Below are 19,528 nucleotides of genomic sequence, written 5' to 3' on the forward strand. Positions count from 1 at the left end.
GCTGTGCCCCCTCAGGGGGCTGGCTTTAGTCCCCACATCTGGCTCCTCTGGCCCCCACATTTGGTTCTTCCGGTCTTGTCTCTGTGGGAGGCTGGAGCTCCTCGGCTTCCCCAAATAGAAGTAAAATATTGGGGGAGGGGTAGAAGGCTCGACCTGAAAAACCCCTTAGGCTGTTTCCTGGAGGGCTGGAGAGGAGAGAGAAGCGGAGGGAGGGAGGAAGCAAAGGAGGCAGAGGGGCCCTCCCCCAACTGAGGCCCAGGGGACTGAGAGCCCCAGGCTCAGGTTCAGCCTCTGGCTACCCCTCCCCCACCCGTGCCCTCAGCCCGCCGACTTTAGGAGACCTAGGTCCTGGGTTTCCGGGGGTTCTAGGGCTCATAGTACTGCCAGCCTACAAGTCTCGAGATACTCGCCCGGCCCCTTCCCCTTATGGTCATCCCTAAGTCTCCATTTCTGTAAAAGATGGGGGATGTCTAGCTTGGGGACCAAAGAGTCTCATGAAGGGGGTGGCGGTGAAGTGGGGGGAAGGGGACAAGCAGGAAATTGTGGCTTGGAGGGGGAGGGAAGCGAGGCAGAAGGAAAAAAGAGAAAACTCAGAGACCCAGAGACTGGGAGGTGAAGAGAGAGTAGTTAAGGCTGGCTGGGAGGCGGGGCCAGGAGAAGCTGGACGGGGCGGAGCCAGGGCGGGGCCGGGGGGGAAATAGACCGGACAGGTCCAGGAGGAGCTGGAGGAGGAAGGGCCGGGAGGAGATGGATGGGACAGGTCCAGGAGGAGCTGGCCGGGGCGGGGCCGGGAGGAGATGGACTGGAGGGGCAAGCCGGAGACCGACTAGATGGGGCCCGGAGGAGCTGAGCGGGGCGGAGCCGGGAGGAGATGGACGGGGCGGGGCCGGGAGGAGATGGACGGGACGGGGCCGGGGGGAGCCGGCCGGGGCGGGCCCTTCCCGGGCCCTTCCCCGCCGGCCCCCGGCCTGGCCCCGCCTCCGGCCGGCCCTGGCCGGCCCTCCGGCCCCAGGCGCCGCGGCTGGGCTGGGCTAGGCTGGGCAGGGTCGGGCGGCTGTGCGCACGGCTGCCGGCCCGCCCGCTGGCCTGCGTCAGAGCCGGAGTTTTCCACTGACGGAGGCAGGAGGAGGAGGAGGAGTCGCGGGGGCCGGAGCGCGCAGCTGAGCGGCGGGCCGGGCGGGCAGACGGGCAGACGCGCTGGGAGGCTGGGAAGGAGAGCCACGGGCTGAGCGCAGCTGAGTCGAGCCTAGCCCGATCCCGATCCCGATCCCGATCCCCAGTCCGAGCCTGAGCCTGAGCCCGAGCAGCGGCCCCCGCGCCCTGCCTGGGGATGCGGAGCTGAGCCTACCCGTCCGGTCCCGTCCGGTTCAGTCGCGTCCAGTCCCGTCCCGGCCATTGCCGCCGCCTACGAGCAGCTCTCCGGGATTGCAGCAGGTTAGCCGCCCCCCCCCCCGGCCGCCGCTGGACGTCTGATCGTCTGTCTACCTCTGTCTTTCCCTCTCCCCCTTCCCCCCTCGCGTCCCCCTCCCCCATCACTCCCCCTCCGCCTCCCGTGAGACGGCAGCCCTGGCGGGCGCCTCAGTGCTCAGCCGGACAGCCGCGGATGGACGGCGAGGGAAGGTTCCCGTAGAGTCCGCCTTTCGCCCCGCCCCCTCCCAAGTTTCCTGCCCCCCTCCCCCGGCCCGCCCGGGGATGGATTCCTGGGCGGGCAGGAAGCAGGAGTAGGTAGGTGGGGGAGCAGGATTTCGGGGGGTGGGGTGGGGGGGCCCTTCCCTGGCCCCGGCCCGCGGGCGCCAATCGGATCTCAGAGCGCTTAAGACTTCGCAGGCCGCCGGGAAGTGAGCAGACTCAGGGCGGGAAAGAGTGAAGGGGGAGGGCAGGACTGGCCTGCGGGGAGCCTGCGCCCCCCGAGCTAGCCCGTCTGAGGCCCCCCGGGCTGAGAGGTGGGGAGTCGGGGGCGGGAGGAGCCCGGATCCCGGGGAAGCCAGCCTGTCAGCCACCCTCCTTCGATCGTGCGGGGGCTCAGGGCCAGGTTGTCCGGAGTATCGTATTCCTCCTACTCTGGGGGTTCCCCCGCACGTGGGGCTCTCCCGTGTCACCTGTGGGTGCGGGTGCCATGGGGGGTTGGCACCCAGGGTCGTTTAGGGTGAGCAGGAGTGAGTGTGTGCCTTTGACTGTGGATGTCCGGGTGACAGCAGCAGCGGTGGTGTCTGTGTGGGATTCGGGGTGACAGTGACCGTGGATGGGATGTGTCACCGTGTCGTGTGTGTGTGTGTGTGCGCGCGCGCGCGCGCACCTCTCTATGACTGTCTCTGGGTGAGTCAGACTTGCACAGGACGTCAGAGTGGGAAGGGACGTTATAGGTCATCTCCCAACTCCCTGGCTGGGATGAATGAGGAAACTGAGGCCCGGAGAGACCAGTGGGCCAGCCTGAGGTCCCTCGGGCTGAGCGCTGTGCCAGCATCGGGCCCCAGTCCGTTTGGACTTTGCCAATCTCTTTCCGAGCTTCTCCCTGCCTCTGCTGGTGACAATTTGACCCTCCTTTGCCCTCCCCTTCCCTCCTCCCCACCCCCTTGGCTACAATCCAATTAAGGCCAGAGCCTGCCCCTCCCTTCTTCCCCTTTGGCCCACCTGGAATGTGGGGCCATCCTTAGACCCCCAGCCTGGGATTCCTTCTGGTTTCCCCTCCAGGTCATACTTGGGAAGTTGGGGACAGGCCTTGGCCCGGGAGAAAGAGCCCCTCCCCCCTCCCAGGGACTCCTGGATCCTGGGAGAGGGGGAGGGGGAGTGGAAGACCTAGCATGGTGTCTGTCCTGCCTGTACACCTGTCTGTCATACACAGAGGCACGCCCTGAGCCCCACATATGCTCTCACATATAGACCTCTAGTCTTACCGACTCCTAACAGACCTACATCTATTTATTTGCTTAAACAGGCCAACTTTTTTTCTGGATGGGTCTGATTCACTTTTGACTTTATATCCTTCCCGCCAAGCCTGCAGTAGGTGCTTAATAAATGCTCCTTGGTTGATTACCTCATCCTAGGCTGCTTACCTTCTTTTGTATCATAGGCCCCTTCTCCAAATTATTATCCAGCTACCTCCACTGTATAGGATTGCCAAGCAAACTGATGGTAGTGACATACAGTTAGGGAAATATTTTAAGATCTGGTTTCTAGACCCTAAGTTAAGAACTGGGAGCTAGTCAGATTCCATTAGCCAAAAGACCTAATGTTGTTCCTCTGCCCCCAGGGAGGCAGAGAATCGGTTTAACAAGCATTTATTAAGTGCCTGGTGTCCTTGCCTTCGAAGAATTGATGATTTCCTATGGGATCACAGGAGGATAGATTGAGATCTAGACTTCACTTTACAGATGAGACCCAGAGAGGGGTGGTCCCAATTCCCCCAGAGATGTGAATGTCAGAAACAGGCTTTGAAGTCAGGTTATCTGTGCCCACCCCACTGTACCACACTTACTCCCAAGAGGAGGAGGCACACTGTAACCTAGAGTGCAGTATGGGCACAGGGGAGGTTGGGAGACATTGTGAGCAAGGATTGCTTCACTTTCAGCTGAGAGAGAGAAAGAGAGAAGGAGCTGGAAGGGACCTCTACGGCCATAGAGTCTACCCCCCTCATTTTTTGTGTGGAGGCACTCTGGGGTTAAGTGACTTGCGCAAGATCACACAGCTAGTAAGTGTCTGAGGTCGGATTTGACCTCAGCTCCTCCTGACTTCAGGACTAGTTGCTTTATCCACTGCTCCACCTAGTTGCCCCTACTCCACTTAGTTTGTAGATGAAGAAATAGGCTCTGAAAGGTTAAGTGAAGGCCAGGGCCACAAGGCTAGTTTCTCAGGCAAGATTTGAACTCGGGCCTTCCTGACCATTACTCTAACCACTTTGTCACATAGGGAAGGATTTCAAAAGTCAGATTTGTTTTTCAGGTGTGTAGTTGGCCCATGTTAATATATGCAAATAGGAGAGGGTCTGGGCAAGGCTGAACTGAAATCATAACCACAGCTGACATTTATTTCTTTGGTACCATCTGTGACATTTTCTCCTGGGAGCCAGAGAGTTTATCAGAGCAGTAGTGACCAGTCCAATCCATACATTACCAGTGAGGTGACCTGGGATGGTGAGGGGCCTTCAAACCATCCCTTATGCGAAAAACTGCGCCATTAGAACCTGAAGATGGGATTTCTGTATAGGACCATGGCCATCTTCCATGGATCTTCAGAGGGATGAGGGACCCCTTGTTTTGCCTAGCAGAACTGGCGGAGATAATAACAGTACTTGACATTTCTGTAGCATTTTAAAGCATGTCTTATGCCCTTTGACCCTTTCAACCAGACCTTGATGTAGGTAATATAGCTGTTACTGAATCCATTTTACAGATGAGGAGACTGACTCAGGGAGACTGAGGGACCCTCCGTAAGCAAGGCTATGAAACTACTCGATATTGGGGGAAGGACTGGCCCTAGTGCAATATTTCATGCTGCCTATCTTCAGGAGGCCAGATTTTCAATCTATAGTGTCTCCTTAATTAAAGCTGTCCTAGACTTGGATTAAGCTGCCTTGGAAGGTAGTGAGCTTCCCATCCGTGGAGATATTCTGAGCAGAGAATTAGTGACTTCTGATCAGAGGTATTGTAAAGAGGATTCCTGTTGGGTGATAAGACCTTCCATTGAGGGGTTAGACCAGAGGAACATCTGTGATTCATTTTGCATTTGAGGAAACTGATCCCCAGGAAAGTGTTAACTTACCCAAGGTCTGGTAGTCAATCAGTGGTAGAAACAGAGACTTGTTTAGACACACAGATAGTAGGACAGGGATTGCCTTGGGAAAAAGGAAATTAATCCCTGAAGTGTGAAGTGTATTTGGGAGGGGTGGGGGTTGGGGGAGATCCCAGAGCTGGGCTCCAAGGCCTCAGTCACCCCTGTTCTCACTCTCCCACCCTCATTTTACATTCTTAATGTCTTGGAGGGAGGGTCAGGGGAGGTATTAGGGAAGAAAGATCGCCTCAACTTTGGGGGAGAGGGCCTTTAGAGGATGAGGCTTCCTCAGCTTCTCAGAAGCTCGGAATTTTAAGAGATTATTTAGTCCCAAATTATTCATTTGACAGGCAGGGAAACTGAGGCCAAGTGCTTTGGACAAGGTCAGTCAGCAAGCTAATGGCAGTTAGAAGTGGGTAATAATGCCAGCTTCCTGACCCCTGTTCCAGTCATCTTTCTACAACTCTATCAAAGCTAGTTCTTCTGTCTCTGTTTCTGGATGTTTCTGGAATTGTGTGGATTTTGTGCGTGTGTGTGTCTATCTCTCTTTTTTTCTTCATTACTCCTCTGCCTTGTCTCCCCCGCCCCCCCCATCACACTGAGGGCATTAGTGACTGCCCTTTCTCCCAGGCCCTTCAAATTAAAGGCTGATACTATGCTCTAATAATGGGGTCCCTCAAACACCCTGGGTACCAGCTGCCGTGGGGGAGTGGGGGACAGGGTCTTGGGGTTTCCTGATTCCTTGGCTGTGGACAGAAGTAGCTTTGGAAGTTTTAAAGGACAAATTCCTGAAATTCCTGCCCAGGCCACAGGGAGGAGGGGGGATGGGCTGCCAGTGGGAAGGGGGGGAGGGGAGAAAAAAATCATAAAGCATCAACTCCTCCTGGGACCAAACCCAAATCCACAAGAGCTGAGTTCAGATCCTGATTCTGCCTCTTAAAAGCTCGGACACTTTGGATAAGTCACTCTCCATCTCTGAGCTCCTGATCTTTAAGATATCTGGGTTTGCCTAGACGAGTCTTGAATGTAGCCCCTTCTGGCTCAGTGACTCTGATCCTGGGCCCCCTTCCCCCAAGCCCGGCCCTACTTCTGGAGGCTCAGTGGGATGTGCCTGCAGGCTGGGGTTGGGATGATGACGAGGGGTGGAAGGCCAGAATCCCAGCCCAGGCACCCTCTCAGATGCCCTTTGCTGTGGCTCAGGGGGCTGCTGCCAAGGCCCCTCCGGCAGCTGGTGAAGCCCATGAGCCCCTGGTCCCCTCGGCCCAGGCTAAGAATCTTCTGCTTTGGCCACAGGTGGAGATTGAATCCTGGTCAGAATATGGGTGAAGCTCTTCAGTTACCTCTGATCACCTGTCCTGCCCCTGGCTGGGCCTGCCCAGGGAGTGGCTTTCTCCTCCCTCTCTGTGCCCATGCAGTGCCCACGGCCCATCCCCTGTTAATCCTATTTTCCTATCGCTGTGGTCTTGGGAATCTTGGGAAGAGCAGGCCAGTGGGAGGCCCGGGGCTGCCTGGTGCACCCCCCACCCCCCTCCCAGTTCTTGGTGTCTGTGTCTCAGTTTGGGGGAGGCTCTCTCTTTTCTTTTCTCCTAACTGCAGAGTGGGCTGGCTGGCCTGCATAGAGAAGCCTTTCCCAGGCCTCAATTTTAGCCCCTTCCCTGTGAGACGATTCCCAAGTTAGCCTGGATATCCTGTTGGTACAGAATTGTTTGGGAGTCCTCTGTCCTGTTAGACTGAGAGTTCCTTGAGGGAAGTGACTGGTTTTTGCCTTTCTTTTGTATCCCCAGCACTTAGCACAGTGCCTGGCACATAGTAGGAGCTCAATAGCCCCCGCACAGGGCCTGGCACACAGTAGGTGCTTTAATAAATATTTATTCCTTTATGTTTCCCTGGGCCTCACTTAAACTGAGTCTGTAGGGGTCCCTTCTGTTGCTGCCTGCTCAGCTGATATCCTTGACACCTCAGCCCCTCTGTCAGACATTTCCCCACCTATTTTCTCCTCCCCAGGTGACTCCTGCCATCTACACCCAGTAGTCATGTCAGGGGAGACACCTAGACCTGCCATCCAGAGAAGGGCAGTTTGAGAGTTCTTGGGTGCTGTCCTACGGGCATGCGAGAGCTGACAATTGGCTAAATGGTCAGTGGGGGCCCTTTCTGAGGCAGGCGTGGGGGGCACCTGGTCAGGAGGCTGGAGGGGGCAGAGGACTCCTTTCATTCAGAATGAGTGTCAAGTATCGGGAGACTGGGGCCAGGCAGGGATGTGGGGGGAGGGGCTTGGGGGCTGTTGTTTGCGGTTTGGTAGTTGAGGGGAACAAGAACACGGCCAGCAGCCCCGGAAGCAGCTGTGCCCATCCCTTTGACACACACGCTCCTTTCGTTCTCAGAACCCCCTCAGCGGGGGAGGAGGAAGCAGGGCAGCAGGGATTAGCATTCCTATTTTACAGGTGAGGAGACTGAGGCTGGGTGGGTGGGTGGTGACTAGTAGCAGGTCCACGGGACGGTTAGGAAAGGGGGCTGGGATTTGCAAGCAGGAGCCCTGGCACTGATGGGCTCAGGGATGGGGGATCAGGAAGGCTTCTGAGCCTGAGCTGCTGGAGGCTTCGCCTGTGCTAGGGGCAGGAGAAAGAGGGGAAGGCAGGTGGGAGGGGAGTCAGGTGGAGGCCGGGTGGCGGGGTGAGCCTTGCCCTGGATCAGACACTGGGGCCATAGGCGGCTGGAAGAAATCCAGCCCCCACCCTCTCCATCTGTTCTGGCCAGAGACCAAGGAAGTGGAAGCTTAAGCAACCACCTGCAGCTTGGGGCTGGGGCCCCTGGGAGCCAAAGATGAAGGGGGAAAGAGGATGATGGCAGAGAAGGACAGTAGGGGCAGGCAGGGAGGAAGCTAATGGGGGGCGTTGAGGGATTGCTGTTCACTTGTCTTAGTCATATCTGACCCTTGGTGACTCCATTTGGGGTTTTCTTGGCAGAGATACTGCAGTGGTTTGCCATTTCCTTCACCAGCTCATTTGACAGGTGAGAAAGCTGAGACAGACAGAGTGAAGTGACTTGCCCAGAGTCACACAGCTAGCCAGTGTCTGAGGTCAGATTTGAGCTCAGAAAGATGAGTCTTCCTGCCTCCAGGCCTGGTGCTCTATCTATCCACTTCACCACTTAGCTGAGTCAGGCCTTAGGAGGCTGCGAAATAGGGAGGGATGAGATGGAGGGAAGGAAAGTGGGGTGACTGTTCAGTAGTGCTTCTGGATTCCTTGGCTTTGTCCGTCTGGGCCTGGCCCTTCTACCAGCTTGAGATTTTGGATATTCTGTAGCTCGGTTCCCTCTTATCCACCCCCAGGTGCTTCCTGTATTTTGAACTGTTTCAGAAATAAATACCGCATTCTGAGAGATACCTCTTCTGAGCCGGCTGCTCACTCTGCAAACCCTCCCTTCTCTTCGGACGCTCCTACCTTTTAATCATCAGCCGATGAAAACACAACCTGTGCCCCTCTAAGCGTTAGCCTTTCTGGCCTAGTGATTAAATAAAGCCTTGGCCGTGCTTTTTGGATTTCTTCCGACGGTCTCCTTGGGCCGCCACGTGAACTACTGGAAGTGGGTGGTGGTCCTCAGGAGCTTCCCATCATTCCCTGGGAAGATGCCCCAACACAGAGTGGAGGGAGCCAAGCTAGCAGGCAGCACTGCATTGGGAACCTGTGGCCCCCACAGCTGCATTACGTCTTGCAACATGGGACTGTTGCTCTTTGGGGGTCCCCGGCCCCTCTCTGGGAGGAAGCTTGCCTGTAATACCCCTCCCCGAATCCAGTGGTCCTTCTCTTCTTTGCTGCTTGAAATGGGGTTAGGAGTCCCCTCTGATGCCTAACCTTTTGTATTCTTCTGTTTGCTCTTAACCTGGAGTTAGGGCCTGACTTGCTGGTTGTTATTTGATGCTGGCAGAAACACAAAGCTCATATACACCCTTTAGGATCCTTGCAAAATCCCCCCCTTTTCCACCTAGGTGCCTCAGGCATCTCACTTCTTTCTTATTGTTCTAGCTCTTTAGTAATGCCCATGGCCGCAGTGATTCTTCCTCAAGGGAGGTTGGGAAGGCCTTATTCTCTTAGAGTAGGTCTTGTCTTATGAGAGGCTGCCAGTATGTGGCACTGCCCTCAGCAGCTGTCTATGGGAAGGCCTCACGGGGAAAGTCCACTTCAGCCTTCCCTTAACACTGTCTACCTCTGCTGTCCTCACCCTTCCATTAGACTCCCCCCTCCCCAATACTACTCTGTGCTCGGGGATCCCTGGAGCTAGGAGCTGAGAAGTGTCAGCTGAGGGCCCCTGGGCTTAGACCTTAACGAAGCTGAGAATGCCAGGGCTGAGTGTGTCAAGGGTGACCAGGCCTGGATGGGGCCGGGCAGGCAGACGCTGAGCTCCGGAAATCTGGATTGGAGAGTCGGGGCTGAGTCAGAGGGAGCTGCCTAGCCCAGCCCCTTTCTCTCTCTCTCCCTCTCTCTCTCTCTCCCTCTCTCTCTCTCTCTCTCACTCTCTCTCTCTCTCTCTCTCTCACTCTCTCTCTCTCTCTCCCTATCTCTCCCTCTCTCTCTTTCCGTTGTCCCAATGCATCCAAGTCTTCTGCTGAGCTGAACAGTTACTAATAATAACTTTACTCTATCACTGCTGGCAACCCAGCGACAGAGTGTGCGTGTGTGTGTGCGTGTGTGTGTGTGTGTGTGTGTGTGTGTGTGTGTGTGTGTGTGTCTGTGTGTAAAAGAGAGAGGGCATCTAACTTCCAGGGCTGTAGGGTGGCTAGAGATATCACACAGACACACACAGATCCACGCACACGCACACACCCACATGCGCACGGCTGTGCTCACGTACTCACTCACACCCACTCGTGTGGAGGGTGAGTCACAGACGGGCTCATCTTCCAGGAATCCTCTGCAGGCAGACTTGCCTTTCCCCCTGTGAGTAGAGAAAGAGGGGAGGCCCCGGCCTGAGCCCTGGCCCCAGCTCTATCCCTATCGGATTAGGTCCCCGTTTGTTGGTGGGGAGACAGAGGGGTGCTGATTCTTAGGCCGGCGCCTCCTTCCTAGTGCCAGTACCCTTGGAGATTCCGGGGGGACTTCTTGGTTAAGTGGTGAGATAAGGTGTTGGCAGAGGACTCTGGGACAGCCCAGGTATGCTGCCCGGGCGTGTGGGGGTGGGAGGTCATGATGACCAGGCTGTGTTTCTCACTCAGAACGTTTCCTTTAGCGATCCTTTCTTCCTTGCCAGCAGGCCTCACTTGTGAATTCTGCTTCACAGATCCTCTAGCTTTGGGGAGCTCTGGGTGTGGAAGGGGCCCAGAGGATGAGAAGCCCAAGGTGACCTGAGGCGTCACAGGGCTATGGGTCAGAACTGGAAGGGACCCCCCCAAAAGCCGCCTAGTCTACTCCCTCATTTCATAGATGAGGAAATTGAGGAATACCTAGGTTAAAGTCACAAGTGGGGCCAGAGAGCCAGAGCTGGGACGGGCCTCCCAGGTCATTTTGTGGAGGAGGATGCTGACGACTGGGGCATGCTGTGCCCTGTCCATGCTGGTCCGGATCATGGCCTACATCTCCCCTTGGATCAGTCCTCGCGGGCTTGATGCTGGCCCCAGGTCGGCGGGCTCAGCGTCTCCCTTGTCTCTACTAGCGCCTGTGCCCTGTTCTGTGTTTCACATCTTGGCTTCGTGTGTCCTTGCAGGTGTAGAAGCCAGGATGAGCGGGCTTTTGAAGAGGAAGTTTGACCAGCTGGATGATGATACCTCTGCCTCCTCCGCCTCGTCGTCCTTCTCTCGCTCTTGCTCGCCGACCTCGTCCTCCGAATCCTCGGGCTGGGACTCTGATGAGGAGTTCCACCCGGCTGCCTTTGGGCCCAGGGACCTCATCAGTGAGTGTTCCTTCCCTCCCTTCCCCTCCTGGATACGGGCATGGGTGTGGGGTGGCCACAGAGCCCTTTCCAGAGCCCTAGAGTTGGCAAAGTGCCTTCCTCCTTGACTCCAGCCGGTGGGAGAGTTAGTGCCATCATGACATCTCCCTGTGACAGATGAGGAAACTGAGGCCTGGAGCTAGTTCATTGCATCATGGGTTGTTTCAAGCAGGGGTTCTTCACCCTTTTTGTGTCCTGGACTCTTTGTGTGTCTGGTGAAGCTGAGGAACTTCTCAGAAAAATGTTTTTAAATGCATGTAACCTACGTAGCATGACGGGGATGCTGTGTATGTAGAAATACAGGTATCACAGTATTTAGAGAAAATGAACAGACCCCAGGCCAAGAACCTCTGATTTAGAACTGGAAAGGACCCCCAAGGTCATTTGAGTCCACCCCTCTCATTTTACAAGTGGGGAAACTGAGGCTGAGAGAGGAAATGACTTGTGAGATCATGTAAGTGGGTGAAAGTGTCCAAGCAGTGTCGGGAGCTGGGTCTAATAAGCCAGGCCTCTGTCCTGGCTTCTCGCAGTGGTGGAGGTTTTGTGTGAGCCTTGTAAGCCCTGAGGGATGAGGGCCAGGAGGGGCATTGGGAGGAGCTCCCAGAGGAGGGAGGGCCGGGGGCTCAGGCCTTTGGGCCAGCCCTGAGAATCTCCTTTCACCTCCAGCTCCATCCATCCTGAAGAAGACCCGGCGCTCTGCAGGGAGCGTGAACTTTGCTGGGGTCACTGTCTTCTACTTCCCAAGATGCCAGGGCTTCACCAGCGTGCCCAGCCGAGGGGGCTGCACCCTGGGCATGGTGAGGCGGCACCACGCCTGCTGCCACTTCACGCTGGAAGAGTTTGCACAGGAGCAGTCCCACTCACGAAAGGAGAAGCTCCGAATGAGACTGAGGGAGGAGAAGCTGGAGGCCCTGAAGTGGAAGGTAGGGGTACTGTAGACGTGTGTGTGTGTGTGTGTGTGTATGTGTACGTGTGCGCGTGCATATGCACATGTACCATAGTGTAGCACACATGTGCAAACATGCAAGTGTATATGTGCAGGCATGCACACAGTGCAGCACAATGCAGTATGTGCACACGTGTATCACAGTGCAGCAATGTGCAAATGTGCGTGCGTGCATGCTGTGCAGCACATATGTGCAGACACATACACTCACACGCATGTGCACACACATGCACACACTACACCTTTAATATGTTTTCAAAGGTCAGTGTCGATGGGCGTCTTGCCCAGCACGAGGGCTGCTGGCCTTGTGGCTCTGGCCCTGGCGGAGGGTTTCCTGGGATGTACCAGGGCAGCCCGATACTGCTGCCCCTGTCCATTTGGGCTTGGCACAGAATGTCCTCCACGTTCACACTCTGCACGCGGTTTGACACCGCGTTCACCTGTGGGCTGCTGCATCCTCACGTTGGCTCTTATTGAACTGACTGTCCCTGAAAACTGCCTGGTAGTTTTTCAGATGGACTAGATTTTCCTCCATCTTGAACTTGTGACGTTGATTTTTTGGATGAGGGTGTGAGCTGTTCCTTTTCCCATCAGTCTCCTCTGCCGTCCTATTCTGCCCCCTGCCGCCCGTGCCTGTGACCCGGGAGGCTGATTTTGCGACCGTGTGCCCTTCCTGTCATCTGTCTGCCCGTCTCACCTCCTTCCCCTCACCCCCTCCAGCTCAAGGCCAGCGGGGTGCAGGAGCCGGAGGAGATGCACCAGCTGCCCGTGGAGGAGGCCGACGTGGAGGTGACGGATGAAGAGCTGGACAGTGGCGCCTTCCTGCAGCCCTACTCGGCCCGACAGCGGCGCAGACTGCTGCGGGCCGTGGGTGTGAGGCGGATTGACCGAGAGGAGAAGCAGGAGCTGCAGGCCATCCGACTGTCTCGGGAGGACTGTGGCTGCAAGTGTCAGGATGTGTGTGACCCCGAGACCTGTGGCTGTAGTGTGGCTGGGGTCAAGTGCCAGGTGGGCCCCTGGGGGGCCGGGGGGTGGGGGGGCAGGGCTGGGCCCCCTGGTCGCGGGGACTGTCCCTGGGGGTCTCGTCCTCATTGCTTCTCTCTCTGGGTTTGGTTACAGATGGACCACACGTCCTTCCCCTGCGGCTGTACCAAGGATGGCTGTGGGAACCCGGAGGGCAGGGTAGAGTTTAACCAGGCACGGGTGCAGACACACTCCCTGCACACCCTCACCAGGCTGGAACTTGAGAGTCGACAGGAGAGCTCGCAGTCCGAGGCTGAGTTGCTGCAGGACAGTTCTGCTGCTGCCTTTGCCTGCCTGGAGGACGAGGCTGGGCCCCTGGGGCCTCCCCCACCAACCCCGACTTTTCCATTCCCTCTGGGCATGGAGATTCTGGGTGACAGCAGTTGTAGCAGTGACACGACCGACTCCTCAGCGTCCTCAGTCCCCAGTGAGGACCCCTCTGAGGGGAGGCCCTACGGAGGAGCCATCCCCTCTGACAAGCCTCCATCTGACCTGGATGATGATGGCCTGGCCCGGATCCTGCATTTCAGTGATTCCAATGCCCTGGAGGAGGACGATGAGGAGGAGGGGGCACGGCAAGGGGGCGTCCCCCCTGGCATTGCCCATTGCCAGGATGACCCGGGCAGCTTCCCCTCCATGGACCTCTTTGGCACAGCAGCTGCCGGCTGCCCCAGCCACATGGCCAGCATCGTCTCTGACTGCCTGGATGAGAATGCCAACCAGGATGCCCTCTGCTACCTGGACGGCCTCCCCACCCAGCCGGCCGCAGGCGCTGGCTCCTGCTGTCCCCTCCCTCCCTCCACAGACCTGAGCCTGTCCTCTTCTGATTCCCTGGATCTTTTCCAGTCCTTCTCTGACTACAGCCTGGGCCCCTTCTATCCCTCGCCCAAGGACTCGGAGAGTGGGGACAACCTGTCTGTGCCGCAGCCTGCCTTCTCCCCCACCAGTGACCCCACCGCCTGCTTCCTGGAGTCCCTCATTGGCCTCTCGGAATCGGTCCCGGAGATGCCCGCCCCCTTCTCGGACAACCAGCTGCTGGAGGATGCCATTAAGTCATCCCTCATGGAAATGGTGAAGGTCTAAGAGCGACCACGTGGAGGGACGGCGTTGTCACTCAGGGACTAATGGAGTTCTGGCGGAGCTGAGCCAACTGTGCGTCTGTAGCTTGGCTGAATGGTCTGCACCCAAGTCCCTACGGGCTGTTGGTGTGATCCTGCAAGGCCAATGAGGCACACCTCTTAACCTATTTATTGCAAACTGAAGGGACGGGAGTGGTCACTGGAGCCTAAAATAATATAAGTCTTATTTAAACTGATCATATGTACCTCAGATGTATTAGGTGGACACGATGGTCCCATTATTTTTTTATTATAATACATCTGAATTTATTATTTTTTCCTTACTCTCTGTACAGAGGAGAGCATTGGAGGTACAGCGGGAGGACCCTGACTGCTAAGAGCCCCTTGTCTGAGACTCTGCGCCTCCTCAGTCCCCTCCATCCACTGGTTTTTAGGCAAGAAAAGGCCTTGATTTTGTTAAACACTTTGTCAGCTTTGCTGCCCCCATTTTAAAAATGGAGACTCGGAAAACTGCTGGGGCTGAATCAGCTGCTTCTTCAGCCAGATCACCTAGCCACCTTGCTTTCAGCAGGGCGGTCATCATCATCATCAGGGCCTTCGCAAGGTCACGGGCACCGTGTAGGGGCTGCGCACATAGGATGGCTGAAGGGCTTGTGACTCCTTTGGAAACTGAGTAAAGCTGTACAAAGCCTCTGTAAGTTATTTCCTGTAATTTATTTAGAAATTGATGAGGATTTGGCCCCGAGCCCCGAGGTGATCGGCTTGTACGGGGCTTGCCAGTGTCCGTCTGTCCTGCCATCTCCTGTCAAGAGCTGGGTTGGTCCAGAGAATCCAGAATCTGGAGGAGCTGTTGTGCCAGGGATGGGGACCTTCTGGGTTCCTGGGTGGCTGTGCTGCCCAGCCTCGGTGGGCAGTCTGTGCACATGTTTCATGTACGTGCTTGTATGTTCTGATCAGGGCCAGCCTTGAAAGGAAACGAGCCTGGACCCTCCCTCTGCCCCCACAAATCCCTACCCTAGCCAAGAAGGAGAAGTCATTGCTGAGTGAGCCATGGGAGGCCCTGTCCAGAGATCATCCCCATTGGATTGGTTTCCTTCCCACTGAGCCCCCTGAGTCCTGTGTTCCAAACATCCTTTTCTCTGTCCTTCCTTGGCCCACCAGCAATGTGACAAGGGGACAGAGAAAGAAGAGGAACCTAGGGGGTCTGCTTTGTGGACAAGGGACTGACCTGTGCATGGATCAGCTGGCCTAGAGTGGTGACTGGCCCGGCCTTCCCCAGCCAACCCTTACACCCCACCCCACCCTGGTAGATTTTATGTGATTTTCAAAATGTAAAGTAAACATTTTCCAGGCTGTAGCTCATTTTTTCTGTTTGCCAAAAATCGATGTTTCCTTCCTTGGTTGGGTCCTCAGCAATAGATGGAATGGGGAGTGTTCTGACCCTGCCCCAAAGGGGTTCTTGGGAATCAGGATCACTTGGGTTCAGCTATCCCTTGTATATATATATATGTCATGATTATTTTGCTTAAAGGTACAAGTAAAGAAAATGCTTTATTTTTAACAATTCTGTTTCTTCTGATTTGTCTCGCCAAAATAAAACCTCGAGGTTTGGGGATGGCGGCCATTTCCTGAGCCAGGCCTTGGGGGTGGCCTGCAGAGACAGCCACAGAGATGATGCCCGGGATGCCAGGTCATTCAGAGAAATACAGGCAAGAAACCCAGAGCCAGCTGGTGCCAGCTGCATCCTAGACCTGTTCTACAAGGTCCTTGGTTATCTGAAAGTCTGCCTCAGCACCCCTGCACGTGGGGAGTGGCCCCCCTGGGGTGGGGGCCACAGATACCTCCCCTGCCCAGTGGAAGCCCAGTTGGCCTAGCCTGGCAGGAACAAACCTGTTTGATCTCCCTAAAGGCAAATAGGTGACCGAAGAGTTGGTCAGTACGGGGAGGAATCACTCAAAGTCCCAACAGGAACATTTCTGTCACTTGAGAAACGGGTGTCCAGGCGCAGGCCCCAGACACTCTTTCTAAGGGACTCCTTTACAGATCAGGGGCAGGTAACCAAATACTCTGGCGGGGGGGGGGGGAAGACACACAAAGCCTCCTCATATACCAGGCAAAGGCCTAGCAGAAGTACAAGCTTGAAGGATGGACCTATTCCTTGCAGAGCTGATGGGGAATCTATCAGCCTCTGGGCTCCTGAACCCAAGGCCTTTTTTCCAAGCATCCTTTTCTCTGTCCTTCCTTTGATGGGCAGGAAAATCTGGCTTTCTCTACTGCTGCTGCAGCTCAGAGCTCTGGCTCAAGGCAGCTGCCCAGCTCAGCCTGCCCCAGGAGCAGGGATTTCAGGCCTGGTCCACCCTGCCGGCCTCTAGCCCAACCCTAAGAGGCAGGGATAAGTAGGAGATGGGGGTGGGATATGTGTGTGTGTGTGTGGCCCCAAGCTGGTGTGGTGTTATGGGAAGAAAGCCTGGGCTCATCCACGTTACTACCTGGGTGACCTTGAGCTGGTCAGTTGCCTTCTGGACCTCCGGCTTGGACTTTGAGCCTCTGCCCTTTTCCCTGGAAGGTTTGAGGCTGTGATCACCAGGGGGAGGGCTGGGAAGAGCAGGCTGGGACCCAAGCAGGGGGTCACAGAATCAAGGACTTCACAGCTCCAAGCTGAGGCTGCCAAACTGGGGAAACTGTTCTTAAGGAAAAATGGTGATCCTTACTTCAGTGAGATTGGTTTCTCTTTGTATCTTACACATTTTATACATTTAAGAACATGATTCTGAGAAGGGGTCCATGAGTTTAACCAGACCGCCCGAGGGGTCTGGGACACAGAAAAGGTTGAGTCTAGACTTGTCAATAGATGAGGAAGCTGACTCAGAGAGGGCGTGAGATTGCCTGAGGTTGCACAGCTACAAGGTGGGTGAATGTTTTTGTGTGTGGAGGGTCAGGTAAGGCTGCCAGGTGTGACCTAGCTGAGTCAATCAGCAAACCCTGATGAGGCCCTTATTCTGTGCCAGGTCCTGTGATAAGCACTGAGTTACAAAGAAAGGCAAAAATGACCCTTGCTCTCAAGGAGCTCACATTTTAATTGGGAAATTTGTTGTTGAATCGTTTTTCAGTCCTGTCCGACTCTTCATGACCCCATTTGGGATTTTCTTGGCAGAGATGCTGAAGTGGTTTGCCATTTCCTTCTCCAGCTTGTTCTACAGGTGAGGAAACTGAGGCAAACAGGGTGAATGACTTGCCCAGGGTCACACAGCTAGTAGGATTTGAACTTGGCGTGACTAAGTCTTCCTGGCTCAAGTCCCAGCGCTCTGTGGCGCCACTTAGCAGCCCCTAATTGGGAAGACCACCTGCAGTTAACCACATACAAGATAAAAGGTGGGGGAGGGTTATTGTGTGGACAAGACCTTCCATGGGACCGATGAATTATAGCTAGTGGCCACTTCCACCCAGTCTGGCGCTCCAGGACATTTTAATGTAATTCCCATAAACTGAAGCCTGGCTGGAGTCAATGAGCCTTCTGTAGGGAAGGCCCGGAAGGCTCGTGGGGTCCTGGCTCCCCCGCATCTCCAAGGGCAGAGGTTGGCCTAAGATGCCCCCTGCTCTCCCCGGGTGGGTGTGGGGCATCTCAGAGCATCTTTCTCTTCACCCCATGCTTTCCTGGCTTTGCCTGGCCTCCTGCCGAGGTCCCATCTTCCCAGAGGATGGTCCTTGTCCTGGACTGGCTGGGAAGGGCTTATTCCCAGCTTCTGGGGAAGGCCTGGTTCCTGTGTCCCAGATGGGAGCCTGGAGCTGGGTGGGCCTCTCTCCATTTTCCTCTAATCCCCTGAGGGGTCTCTCTGCCCTGGGAGCTCAAGACCTGGGCTTGGCTCTGTTTCCCTGGGGCCATTCCCTGAAGTCAGGTGCTCCTCTATCAAGAGGCCTGGAGGGGAGGCCTTGAAGGCTTCTCTGGTCCCGGCTCTCCCACCCTTCCTGCCTGTGGTCAGCAGGTCGGGGACCCAGGGCCTACAGTGAGGGCCTCTGTCGGCCTCCGCTTCCCTGGCTGCAAAATGGGGATTATGATAGCATTTACCTTCTAGGGCTGACATGAGGATCACAGGATAGAATAGGGGGACTAGACTATAGCAGGCCATGTACTAAGCTCTTCACAAGAATCTCATCTGATCCTCACTTGGACTATTATCCCCATTTTACCATTGAGAAAACTGAGGTAGAGGTTAAGTGACTGGCCCAGGGTCAGACAGTATCTGAGGCTGGATTTGAACTCGAGTGTTCCTGAGACCAGGCCCAACTCTGTGCTCATACAGTGCTCTGCAAACCTCAAGCACAATGTAAGTGCTAGCTAGCCATTATCTCTCCTTGGTGAATTCACTGGGGAAGGTGGCCAGCCAGGGAGTCTCAGACCTCTTCCTCCCAGATTACAAAGCCTCATTGGCTGGGGCCACGTGTCCTGGCTCTGCCTGCCTCAGTAGCTACCGATGGGGCCCAGCCTCTTAGGCCTTGGGAAAATGCTGGCCCCACACATGTTGATCAAGGCCAGTAATTCCTCTGGTATTTTGGCTCACCTGTTTTCTGGGCCGTAAGGACTTGGCGTTTTTTGTTTTGTTTTGTTTTTGTTTTTTTGAGCAATCGGGGTTAAGTGACTTGCTCTCGGTCACATGGCTAATAAGTCAGGTGTCTGAGGTCAGATTTGAACTCAGGTCCTCCTGACTCCTAGGCCAGCTTTAATGCCTTGTTAAGGAAAACTTTTGGACATCTCCTTTCCTTGTCCGTTGAAGTTCAAGTTCAATTAAACAAATGTTACTGGAGTGTTCTGCTCAGCAGTGGCCCTGTTACGTGGCTGATAGGAGCGATCCAGCCCCCGTTGCCTGCATTCCCCAAGGCCTCTAGCCTCACCTTCCTGTGCCTGGCCCAGCACCCTGCCCTGCCCCCTGGGAGCTCCTGCCCCCTGGGAGCTCCTGCCTCCTGGGAGCTCCCACCCAGCTGTGCTGTAGGAATCCCTGCCTGGGCTTGGCCCCATGCAACCTTGGGGTGTGAAGTCAGGCACACCCAAACAGACCCAGAAGGACTCAGGAAATGCTCCCCTTTCCTGTGCCCATTCCCTGGACCTCTTCTCACCCCTCTTCCTCCCACCCAACTTCCCAGGCTCCCTCAAAGTACTCCAAGTCTCTCCCTAGCTACGATGACCCACCTACTCCAGGGCACCAGTCCATTCCAATGTAATGATAGCCATCCTTTTATATTGCAGTTTAAGGTTTACAAAATGATGTGCAAGTTATCGCTGTTGGCAGGAACATTTTACCGGGGAGGAAACAAGCACAGAGAGGGTAAGCCACTTGTCCAGGGTCACACAGCTAGAAAGAGGCTGAACCACACCCACAGCTGCCCATATCTCCTCTCCTGCCTTCATTTCCTCCAAGTCCCAGCCAACATCAGCCTCGAGGTCACTTCCTGCCACTGGTCACCTGGCAGAGGGGAGAGGATCTTCTTTATAGCCCTGAAGCATCTTCTGCATCCGATCCTGGGGACCAGACCTGAGCAGGGGCTGTCTCTGTGGAGCACTGCTTCGCTCTGGTGGCGAACTCAGCTAATGACAAGTGAATTCTGCCTATGAGACCAGTGAGACATCTCAGATCATAGATTCTTCTCCTGGGATCCACAAGCCCCTTGAACTTGGATGGGAAACAATTATGTCTTCATTTTTGCTACTCTGGTTTCCTTTGTAAATCCTTTGCATTTCATTATTTTTGCATTTAAAACCATCATTCTGAGAAGCGGTCCATTGGTTTCACCTGAG

The 19,528-nt window shown here is 55.5% G+C and overlaps 1 protein-coding gene across 4 annotated transcripts; it reads left to right on the forward strand.

The window, feature by feature from the left end:
- Positions 1-1,170: 1,170 nt before the first annotated feature.
- Positions 1,171-15,301, forward strand: CSRNP1 (cysteine and serine rich nuclear protein 1). Of its 4 annotated transcripts, none has more exons than XM_020970606.2 (5): positions 1,171-1,434; positions 10,465-10,650; positions 11,356-11,612; positions 12,356-12,643; positions 12,755-15,301. In XM_020970606.2, exons 2-5 carry the CDS (start codon positions 10,479-10,481, stop codon positions 13,739-13,741), a joined length of 1,704 nt encoding a protein of 567 aa, XP_020826265.1. In that variant the 5' UTR covers positions 1,171-1,434; positions 10,465-10,478; the 3' UTR covers positions 13,742-15,301. The 4 variants fall into 4 exon arrangements, with proteins under 4 accessions (XP_020826265.1, XP_020826267.1, XP_020826268.1 ...); XM_020970608.2 differs by lacking the exon at positions 1,171-1,434 and adding an exon at positions 1,661-1,725; XM_020970609.2 differs by lacking the exon at positions 1,171-1,434 and adding an exon at positions 5,647-6,901.
- Positions 15,302-19,528: the final 4,227 nt, after the last annotated feature.

This window comes from Phascolarctos cinereus, unplaced genomic scaffold (assembly GCF_003287225.1).
Source record: "Phascolarctos cinereus isolate Bilbo 61053 unplaced genomic scaffold, phaCin_HiC Scaffold_4;HRSCAF=312, whole genome shotgun sequence".
Classification (NCBI taxonomy): Eukaryota; Metazoa; Chordata; class Mammalia; order Diprotodontia; family Phascolarctidae; genus Phascolarctos; species Phascolarctos cinereus.